At 34.1% G+C, this 11,959-nt stretch overlaps 1 protein-coding gene across 1 annotated transcript in view; it reads right to left on the bottom strand.

Annotated features, from left to right (window-relative positions):
• Positions 1 to 9,548: 9,548 nt before the first annotated feature.
• Positions 9,549 to 11,959, bottom strand: part of LOC133202337 (eukaryotic translation initiation factor 3 subunit J-A-like) — a 9,754-nt gene continuing 7,343 nt past the window's right edge. Inside the window, exons 5-9 of the mRNA XM_061338141.1 lie at positions 11,081 to 11,195; positions 10,787 to 10,884; positions 10,606 to 10,663; positions 10,393 to 10,466; positions 9,549 to 10,007 (exon numbers count right to left, since the gene is read on the bottom strand). Coding sequence (XP_061194125.1) covers positions 9,879 to 10,007; positions 10,393 to 10,466; positions 10,606 to 10,663; positions 10,787 to 10,884; positions 11,081 to 11,195 — 474 coding nt within the window. The 3' untranslated portion in view covers positions 9,549 to 9,878. The remainder of the gene's footprint in view (positions 10,008 to 10,392; positions 10,467 to 10,605; positions 10,664 to 10,786; positions 10,885 to 11,080; positions 11,196 to 11,959) is intronic.

Raw genomic sequence — 11,959 nt, 5'->3', positions numbered from 1 at the left:
CGGACATGCATATTTCCCAATACATGTATTCACGCAATCAGTAACCTAAAAGCCATTAAATATTTTCGGTCTCTTCCTTTTTGAGTATTTAGATTGCGGTACATGCAGCAAACAGTTTAATACAAAAAATTTACCTACACGGCCCTCAAGCAGAAACAGTATTATAATTTTTCATAAAGAATTGTATTTGGCATTATTACATATAACAAGAACATACTAAGAATGATAACTCTAGTTGGAATCTTGAATCTTCGGAAACATTAATTCATTTATTTTCAAAATTCCCAGACGTTTAGAGAAGCTGAAATATTGAACTGTATAGTTGATATTATGACACTGAGTGGCTTTTCGTTTCAGTGTCAGCGATATTTTTGCTCTAGTCTTTCATTTGAAATATTGACAGCAGTAATTTAAATGTACCTATCTGTAATCGTTTAACGTGTATTATTTTAATGTTTCCATCATTGAAGCCAGACCTGGGGTCAATTACTTTAAATGTAATGTATCAAATCACAATTACTTAGATTTTTTTTTTCATTACAAATACCATTACCACGACTATCACTCAGAAACGTAAAATATTTTTTTATTACACGTCACATTTTATATGAAAATAATAATGAATTTTGTGATCTCACAATTTATTTAAATTAACATTAATTCAGATTGTGCTAGCTGATATTTTGGATTCAATTTCTTGACAAAGTTCATGTAGTTTAGCTGTGAGTTGCATTACTCTACAATTATTTGTAATCGAGATATGGATTCATTAACTTATTACATCTCATTATACATTGAAAAAAAAATATGATGATAACAATGCATTACCAATACACAATACTGTTACCCCGGGTCTGATAAAAGTTGAGGCAAAGTATCACAGACGTTTGAGATTAACTTTCTCTTTCTGATGTTGTTTTGAGTAATTGTCTGTTGTTAAGCGTTTTATTTTTATGAGACTAAATATTCAGTCAGAGTATATTTAATGTATTACTTTAAACATCTTCCTGATGAATAACACATACTGTGAAATAACTCATTTTCGTAAGGGTTTACTTTTCGATGTTTTCGAGACCCACGAATTCATGTCCTTCAAAAAATGTTAAAATTTTAATTTAAAATATCATGTATGTCTACCAACTACGAAATTAGACCCCCACTCAATATTTTTTTCCTCAGTCCATGAAAATTTGGCCCCACGAAAATTTGTGATTTTAGAGTATATACCACTTACATTACATTTCTCCAGTCTTGTAATATTTTAGGTAGTAAGTGACGTTTCATAACGCTATGTTACAGGCATTGTATGATATATAACTTTTCTTTTCCATAAATGCAACATTGATTGAAAATGACGTTTTAAAATTGGCTTTCAATAAAAGTTAAACTGAGAAGTAGTTGAAATAATTGAGATGACATGATCATATGAGGTTATAAATTACTTAACATTTGCCTTCTAGAGTGAGACAAGGTGAGTCACACAATTGTACACCGTGATGGAAATCTAGCTTTCTTACTATTTATCTTGCAGGTGCATGTAGTTGTATTCGAACATATTTGAATTTTCAATTTAAAAAAAATTATTCGGTACTGATTAAGGGACCATTCTTAATAAAACTAAAATGTTAGTGTACAGAAAGATCATATGAAAATAGTGCATGTATTGCTTTTTTTCATCCACGGGATAGCATTCAATGTACATGTATATGGGAATCAAAAGGGAACTTTTAAAATATTAATGCCATCTACCCTGTCTGCCAGATTTTAGTAGGTTTTTTTTTTTTGTTTTTTTTTTTCAATGATGTATCGGCACAAAAAAACTTAATCCTAAAAGCCCCTTTTTTTTGCTTTGATATCGAAAATCATCTCAACTGAATTCTGCAAAAAAAATCATCTCGAATTCTCTGACAGTTTGAAACCTGCATCACCTACAAGAATTTTTTTTCTAACATCTCCAACATTATGATCTCTATAATTTCTTCTGGTGGCTTCATCTAAACAAAAACATGCAATACATGTAGTTTGACCTCTGATCATACCCGAAGCAAGTTGATCTTTGCAACCTTTTCCTTCGTCTTAACTTAAAAATTCAACCTTCTTTTCCTTCTCCAGAGGGTTGTCTCTATAACATTTCCAAAGTCTGATCCATTCACTCACAGTGCTAAACTTGGTAACCATTTCATCAAGTTGTTCTAAGCAACATTTTATAATTGAAGGATCTTAGCAAAAAATGGTTATCTCTGTAATTTTCTGCAGAAAATGATAATCGATCTGTCCATCCTTTGCTAGCGGTCTTCTCCAAGGCAATTTTTCTTTAAACCTACCAACAGGTTGATTTTTACCAACTTCTGAAGTGATTTTATGTCTAGAATCTCTGTAACCTTTACAATGGTGTATATACATACAGCAGTAGCAAAACTGTAAACGCACATATTTGCGCACCAGATATTTAGCATTTCATTTTTCCTCATGAACTGATAGGCGTAATCATAACTCATTACATTTGAAATAAAGCTTCTATATTTATTTGATTTTATGTACTTGAATTAGTGGACAAGAAGCAGCGCCAAAGTCGCTAATTTGTGATTACCGCTAAAATGAGAAGGTTTACAGTATTTGTATTATGAAGTTTCACTTTTTAAGATGGACTTGATATGGGGCAAGAAGTATCTGTTAGACATTTTAAAAATTCATAAAACACATCCGAGTGGACTTCACATTCTTTGATTTCTCCAAAGAGCAAACAATTAAATATGTAAAAGTGAAGATAATGAACAGTAATCAATCTCCAGTAAACAAAACAAATCGGGAACAGGGCAAGAAATACGGACCTCTGGAAACACCAGACGTGGGATCAGGTGCCTAGGAGGAGTAAGCATCCCGTGTTGTCAGGTCTAACCCGCAGTGAGCCCTATGTATTGAACAGGTAGACGGATAAACCGTAGTCAATTTACTATATATAGTAGAATAAAAGCAACGACCTTACAAATTGTACAAATTGACTGACAACAAAATACGACTCAACGGTTGGTTGCATTTACAAGAAAAGCAAAAAGCCGACTTTCAACGAGGTTGTTGAAATCCTTGTAACATAAACTTATTTGTCAGTAGCTTGCCTGGGTTTAAAAATAGATCGTTTGTTTAACGTCCCTTCGAAAATTTTGGCTGATATTGAGACGTCACCACTTGCCGGTGGAGGGCTGCAAATAAAGCCATGTACTCGGATTTTTTCGTGCCAGCACCTACTAAAACACGGGACCTCGGTTTATACGGTCTCATACGAAGGGTCAGTCTCCACGTCCCGCATTGGGATTCGAACCCGCGACGTAAGGATCAACTAGCAAACGCTCTAACCACTTAGCAAAAACTGATCGTACTCAGAGCTTGCTCTTGGCGTTGCGTATCAAATTATCTGGGCGCCATATGCAGGTGATGTTTGAATATTACTACATAAATAAGGGAATGTGATGATGGAAAACCTTAAGTCATCCTGTTTGTCATAAAGTTTAAATTTTAGTTGGCCATTATTGTCTATAGTCAGTGAAACATTCAGATATGAACAGATGTGCAAGATATCCAAGAAAAAATAAATTTAAATACATTACATCTTAATTAATTATGAATTAAATACACATGTCTATTGAAAGAATGTAATGTTGCAAAACATGTTATTTCTATTGCGGATCGAATTATTTATTGAGCGATGCAACAACTGAAATGGCCAAAGTGCTTACATTAACACCTTCCATCTCAAGTTTAAAGAAAAGCTGATAAACACATATGTACGTTATACTTTCTATATTGTGAAGATAACGAGCAGTAACCTTGCTCAAAAGCAATACAAATTATGAGCAGCGTAGACACGGACATCTGAAAACATCAGAGATGGAATCAGGTCCCATAGATGATTAAGCATCTCCTATCGACCATTGTGTACCCCTTTTCTTGATCGGGTAACGTAGAAGTCTGTAGACGATTCAGTATGCAAATAGTTGCCTTACAAACTGACAGTGTGTTGTAGACGTCAGTCAACATTCGACCTAGCGACATATTCATTTACAAACAAGGTCATTGTAGCTACCGTAGAATTTGCAAAATGATCACATTAAATGAAATTGTTGATATATTTGTATCATCAACGTATGTTACTGATATATCCAAGCCGTCAGCATTAAATATTTCTTAAGAAGTCGCCTAGCTCTTCCCTTGATGTAACGAACAACACGTATTGATCAGGTAGAAGGTATAATCAAATTTAGTATAAAAACAAAGGCCTAGCAATCGGTATGAAATATGTCAGTCAAAACAAGACCCAATGATACGTTATACAAGTCATGTATTTGCTAACAAGATCTTTATAACTACCATAGATTTACGAAATGCTAACTTTAAACAAGGTTGTTGAAATCCATATTACATCAATTTAATTGTCAGTAGACTGCCTCGGTTTGAGAATTGATCGTACTCAGAGCATGCCTTTGAGTATCAAATAAGTTCGGAGATATAAACACCATATGCAGTTGATGGTGAAATATTTAGGAAAGTTGATGATGGAAAAGCTGAAGTCATCTTATTTGTCATAAAATTTAACTTGTTCGTTGGCTCTTATATTGTCTGTAGTCAGTATAACATCTAAAAAGGAAACGGATGTGGCAGACTCTTGGTGCCTTTAATTTCGAGTTCACTGGTATATATGGAGTCGACGTATGAACAACATATGCATTTGATGAAAGATATAACTTCAAATATCGTGCTACAACATATTGAAGAAGTGGAGTAAATCGAGTGTGAATTCTAAAAAAAAGCCTAAGAACTTTTGGAAAATTTAAAATCTCAAAACTTTTCAAACATCAACAGCATCAAAATATATGACTTTTTACGTTTCATACAACCATTCCTCACGATAAATTAAAGAGCAGACTTTTTGTCATCATTGACATTTGCTTCCTTAATAAAAATGGTACTAGAAAATTTTCATATTTTGTGATTTGTTGTTTACAAAATTACTTTATTAAAAATCATTGGGATTCTACATAGAAGTACTGTGATATTGATATTAAGAAGATGCTGGAGTTCCTCATACACAATATGTATGTATTCTTTTGAGACAAGGTCTTCCGACAATCTGTTGGAATTCCAGTGGCCACTAATTGTGTTCCTTTATTAGCTGACCTGTTTTATGTTCCTTTGAAGCAGAATTTATTCAAAAAACTTCTTCGTGAGAAGAAGAAAACGCTTGCTTTGACCTTCGGCTCTACATTTCGATGCATCGAAGACGTTTTATCAATTAACAATATTTACTTTCATTCATATGTCTACTCGATATACATGTACCCTAGTGAATTTTTAACTCGAAATAATACAGTATAGATTCTGCCACAACTGTTTCATATTTAGATATTTTACTGATTGAAGTCGGTAAAATATCCAAATATGATTAGAGGACAACTAATAACTAAACTGTATGACAAACAGGATGACTTAAGCTTTTCCAATGTCAACTTTCCTTATTTAAGTAGGAATACTCCAATATAACCTGCAAAAAGTGTTTTTATCTCTCAACTGATTCAATACGCAAGAATCTGTATGTTCTGAATACGATTAATTTTTAAACTGAGGCAAGCTACTGATAATTAAGTTGATGTAAACAAGGATATCAACAATTTCCGTTTACAGTCAGCTTTTTGCAAAATTCTACGGTCGTTATAATGACCATATTTGTAAATACGTTTCATATCATTTGTTAGGTCTTTTTTTGTACTAAAGACCCACTACCCCGTCTACCTGATCAATACATAGGGATCGCAATAGGTGTGCCCAGTCGAAAGGAGATGCTTATTTCTCCTGGGCACCTGATCCTACCTATCGTGTTTTCGGGTGTTTAGTCAGCCCGTGGGCTGACTAGTTACGGTGGGATGAAACTGCAAGTGCGCTTGCGTAATTTGGAATTCTCGGAAAAAGATGTACACGACTTGTTCTAAAGAAACTCGTGCTATTTGCTCCAACCAAAGGGCGTGATTCTTCACAAACACTCTCTAAACAAAGACGCGACCTCCATCTACTATCTAGTATTTATAGACTGCATTGTTCTTCGTCGTTCTCGACGAAAAATTAAAGAAGAGATTGTTCTAAGTGGGAAATATGATACTATGAAAATATTTCAGTGCTTCCTATAGAAGATGAGAAGTTTATATGCAGAGCAATTTAACACTTGATATATATACCCTCAATCGCCGTTGCAAGTTCACGGATTCGTGTGTATTCCTCTGAATGCCTGATACAAGACTCCCTCGATCAATACCTTGCATAAGACATGTACGGGTCGGAATTCACACAATAATCCACTTGCACAAAAGGTCCCAAAACAGTGAAAAAAAGAATCTCTTTTCACTTTAATGATAAAAGTTATGAAAACGTCAGAAGATCACTTAAGATGTGTAAAGTCTTAGAAAGTCTTATAATTTACACGATGATAGACATGTAAGTGCCGCTTGTGCACGTGAACCGCGCCCACAGGTGATAAACTGACCACAGTAGAACTTGAGAGTTGAGAGAAACTGCGCGGATTTATAGACAGCCCCCCCCCCCCAATTAGAGAGAGTATGTGAGATGGAATCCAGTATCATTTTAGGGTATACGTACTGTATGTATAAAATATTTTGAATTTCCAGTTTGTTACTTTATTTTGGAAGCAAATCTTTTCTTTCCTAATAACACTAAAATGAATGCTTAAATTTAGAAATTGAATTAAATATACATACAGTATGCACCCCTCCCCCTTCCCCTTTCATGCATTGCCTCGAACCTGCACGATTAAAAACTTTTATCTAATAATAATTAACACAATCTAACCCAAGGTCTACCTTCCTTTTAAGCATCATAATCTATATCATTATAGAATTTAACAGTAAAATTGAAAATGTATACATTCTTCAACGTTCAATGATTGGGATCATAGTAGTTTTGTTCATTTCTGACACGAATTTTATCTCATGGCCGTAGAAACCGGGGGGGGGGGGGGGGGGGGCACCCCCGTGCCCCCCCCCCATAATTTTCCGACATATAGACTACTATAGAAAACATAGCTACTATATGCTTGTGCCCCCTCAATAAAATCGTCTGATGACCTTTTTTTTTTATTTATTTATTTTTATTTTTTTTTATTTTTTATTTTTTTATTTTTTTTTTTTGCTTGTCAAGGAATTTTTGGTAGTTAATAGTGCCCCTCCAACTGAAAATGTATGACTGTGCCCCCCCCCCCCAACTGAAAAATTGCTTACTACGGGCCTGTATCTGATGTCCGCGCCCAAGAGAAATTAATTGGAGGTCATAGATTGTATTTACTAACAAGCTCATTGTATCGATCATAAATTACGAACAATATCTTAAAACGAGGCAAGCTATTGACAAATAAGTTAATGATTCAAAGATGTCAACAGTTTAGCCTACGGTAAGTCGACATTTCACAAAATTTATGATCGATACAATGAGCTTGTTAGTAAATACAATCTATCGTTAAGCCGAATGTTGACTAATGTATTTCATAATTGTTAGGTCATGATTTTCACACTGAATTATCTATGGATTTTTCCGTTTTCCCGATCATGACAAGGAGAACACGGCGGGTACTTGTGAACGGTCGACAGGGGATGCTTATTCCTCCATGGCACCTGATCTCACTTCTGATGTTTTTAGAGGTCCGTGTTTGTTCTGCTCCCAATCTGTATTGTTTCAATAGACTTTTGATCTTGATTACTGTTCATTATCTTCATATTTCATTTCTTCATTTATTATACCTCTACGGATTTTCCCTATATAAAGTTAGATCGTTAGATGTTCATAATTCCCTAGAAATAGTCCTGGCCTTGGGGAACTGGAATCTTGCTTACTTCCTCAATGATGTATTTTAACTTTATAATATACTCTTGGGGTTATGATTTCAACAAACTTGAATCAGCACTACCTGAGAATACCTTGCATAAAAATAAATAAATAATCGTGCCCTGCTGTTCTTGAGATGATTTTTATAGATTTTTCCAAATTTATACCAAGGAAAAAATTTGATTCCCAATGGCACCCCATCCTATTCCAAAGGCCATGATATGTACAAACTTGAATCTGCACCACCGAGAATGCTTGTACATATATATATCAATATAACTACTAGTAATAATTGCCCTGTTGTACTTGAGATTTTTAAAGATCTTTGCTCATGTTCTCACAGATAAAACTTGAATCCACTATTGTGGCCCAACATATATCATGGAGGCCTAGAATTGAACAAACTTAATCTACACTACATTGCAAGCATTTATATTAGTTTTGTCTTTTCTTGTCCATTTGTTCTCAATCAGGGAATTTTGAGTAGAAGCCATCGATGCCATCAATTTTTCACTATTTCTTAGCCATCACGTCATGAAAGGGCATGGCTCTTCATCTGAACTCCCTTCCCCCAAAGATGATTGGCAAGATTGGTTCATTCCTCTTGGAGAAGTTTAAAATTTTCAATGTTTACAGACAACACGATAGACAGATGATAGACACCCTTCATTTGAGCCTTTGGTTCAGGTGAGCTAAAAAAGGAAAAGTTAAATAAGGCAATGATGACACCAGAGGTAATGCCAAAAGACAATGGACAAATTTTGAAATTACATGGTAAGAAACCAAACATCCTCTCACGTGAAAATACATGTATGAGGATAATGAACAGTAATCATGCTCATGAAGGTACACTTTAAACAAGATTGCTGATACCCTTGTTTCATCAACTGATTTGTCAATAGCCTATTTCAGCTAAGCAAATGTTTGTATGTATAACATGTTCTTGGTTATTGAATTGATGATTAACTAGGAGACATAAACATGATATGCAGGGCAAAATTGTATATTGCTACATAAATAGGAGAAGCTGATGATTGAAGTTTTTTTATCGTGAAGTTTAGTGTTAGTTTGCCATCAGTGTAGCCTACTCCCACAATAAAGACTTGGCTTTTTGACATCATAGACTACTGCTTCTCCAATAAAATCAGAACCCACAAAGTTTCATATCTTGTCATTGGTCAGCTACACTACAAACTTACTTTGTTAAAACCATTCTAATTATGTTGTTACCTGTATTGTTAGCTGAAATCAGTCTACATTGATCGTGCAATCTATCCAATTGTTGGTTCACTTCTGAATTACTGAAGACAGAAGAATAAACAGTTTTCATATTGCCCCTCACTGATTTCAATATTCACCTTTTACATATACATTTTATCAATTTATAGTGTCCAGTTCCACTTTATAAATTTTATCAATTACAAGTGTCAAGTTCATCTTCTTCAAATTTGACCCATTGTCTAGCACAATCTTCAGAAGAATTCATGTTTATGAAATTTTATACACAACTGAAAGATGGCCATTCCCTAAACTTTGGACCTCTTAAAATGAGAGATTTAAGATATACATGTATTAATGTACATACGACTATTAAACGTAATGGTTTATATGTGAAACATGACTAAATCCATTCACTTCTAAGGAATTAAGCAATTGGACTGTCGACATTCAACTCAAAAGCTTTATTCTGCAGTGTATTTTTCCTTTTAGACAAATGAATTTATCAGAGATGGTTCCAAAATTTGCAAAATCTAATGCCAAATCCACTATTTCATTTCATGAAATATATTTAACAGTTCCATTCAACAGTTCTGTACAATATGTAAAGGTTAACTGAAGATTGATTCAATGATAAATAAATAAAATTTTGTACAATGCATGCTTCACTGAATATGAGTTCAGTCATGCTTGATTTCAGTACAGTCAGCATAGGTTGGATGTTATACATGTATGTTTTCCACTGTCAACTTAATCCCGTTCACCAAAATCACATGACGTTATATAAAGTCGTCATCATAAAAGTCGTTATATTCTCCCGTGGAAGCAGCTGCGAGATCACCAAAGTCATTGTCACGTTCCGCTTTTATCACAATTTTCTTCTTGTTTTTCTTCTTTTTGTCCTGTTCCTGAAAAAAATATTACATTTCATACAGCTATGTAACTGTGGTGTATAATTTAAAATTTTCTGAAGCAAATGCCTATCTATTTCTTGATAAAATTTTAGCATTTTCTACCATGGAGAAATTAAATACTTAAAGCTTATTTATTCGAAAATTGTTTCAGTTATTTGTCAGAGTAAATTATCATGACAAGGCTAAAATTAGAAATTCATGGGTATAAAATTTTATCGCATACCCCCCACAGAAATGTGAAACCATGCCATTGTTGACAGAAAATATTACGATGATATTACTCTATTAAATGACATTGTTTTGTTAAGTTTTATTCAAGATAGATGTAAAATGGCAAGAACCTAACATTACATAAATCAGCGAGAAAAGATTCTAGTACCTTTTGTTGCCTCTGTTTTTCATGAAATACTGTGTTTAGAGTTGCACCAAGCTTTTTCACTTCCTCACATTCTACTGCAAGTAAAATTGTTCAAAATATCAGTTTGACTTTTAATACGAATTGAAAACATTATTACAAAAATACAAGTGGTCAATAATTTTAAAATCTTTGAAGGAATGGTTTTGATGAAATTATATATATAAATGCACTTACATGAAACAACTAAATCTGTGAATAATTTTTCTAAAAATGGAACATAATATTTGGATTTCTGAAACAAAAAAAAAGAAAATTGGAGTTGAAGGAAGTGGTCTAAAACCTTTCAAAAATTGAAAAATTTGAAGATAATTAAACTTAAATAAATACTTTGATATACATCTAGAAGTAATCATACTTCAAAAAATGAGATTTTTGTTTTTAATGCATCCTCAAACTTGTTGTATTCTTCTTCGGTTTCTGGGTACATTGTGTCAATGCCTGTTACTTCAACTCCTGCAGAAATATCAACGTATCAGATGATAGAAAGTTTTAAAAATGATAAAATAAATTAATATGTTATATTTTATGTTAACATTACAATACTATCATATGAACCATAACCTAGTATTCTCCTTTACAATAAGAAAGATTTCTTTCAAACATATGCTGAAAAACAAAAACTCATTTAAGTTTTAGATATGAATATTACCAAAAGCCTCTTTGGCAAGCTTTAAATCAGCCTCTTTCTGAATTTTCTCCCTGCATAACTTTTCTGCCAATTCCTCTTCAGCTGTCAGGGGTGCGTTTTGTTTCTTCTCTTCCTCCTGCAAAATAGTAATTATGTGAATAGACTGAGCAAAAATTTCTTCAACTTCTGTTTTAACGAAGTTGGATATATATAGGTAACTTGAAAGCTAAGAATGGAAACAATAACAAGAGGCCCATGGGCCACATCGCTCACCTGAGTAACTTTGGCCATGCTGTTTATTACCAGACTTCCCCCCTTGTAATACCTATTGTGGCCCCGCCCTACCCCCAGGGGCCATGATTTGAACAATTTAGAATCTACACTACCCCAGGATGCTTCCACATAAGTTTCAGTTTTTCTGGTCCAGTTGTTCTTGAGAAGATTTTTAAAGATTTTTCCTATATATTTCAATGTAAAACTTGGGATTCCCTATTGTGCCCCCCCTCCCCCCCCCCCCATCCCCGGGGTCATGATTTGAACAATTTAGAGTGTACACTACTTGAGGATGTTTCCACGTAAGTTTCAGCTTTTCTGGCTCAGTGGTTCTTGAAAAGAAGATTTTTAAAGATTTTTCCTATATTTTTCAATGTAAAACTTGTATTCCCTATTATGGCCCCGCCCTACCCCCGGGGGTCATGATTTGAAAAAATTAGAATCTACACTACCTCAGGATGCTTCCACATAAGTTTCAGCTTTTCTGGCCCAGTGGTTCTTGAGAAGAAGATTTTTAAAGATTTCTCCTATATATTTCAATGTAAAACTTGGATTCCCTATTGTGGCCCCGCCCTACCCCTGGGGGTCATGATTTGAACAATTTAGAATCTACATTACCCCAGGATG

Source organism: Saccostrea echinata, unplaced genomic scaffold, assembly GCF_033153115.1.
Source record: "Saccostrea echinata isolate AGI-Se365-2 ecotype Australia unplaced genomic scaffold, CSIRO_AGI_Sech_v1 ptg000002l, whole genome shotgun sequence".
NCBI lineage: Eukaryota > Metazoa > Mollusca > Bivalvia > Ostreida > Ostreidae > Saccostrea > Saccostrea echinata.
The sequence above is the reverse complement of the archived record's forward strand: the minus strand, read 5'-3'. Positions and strand labels throughout refer to the sequence as shown.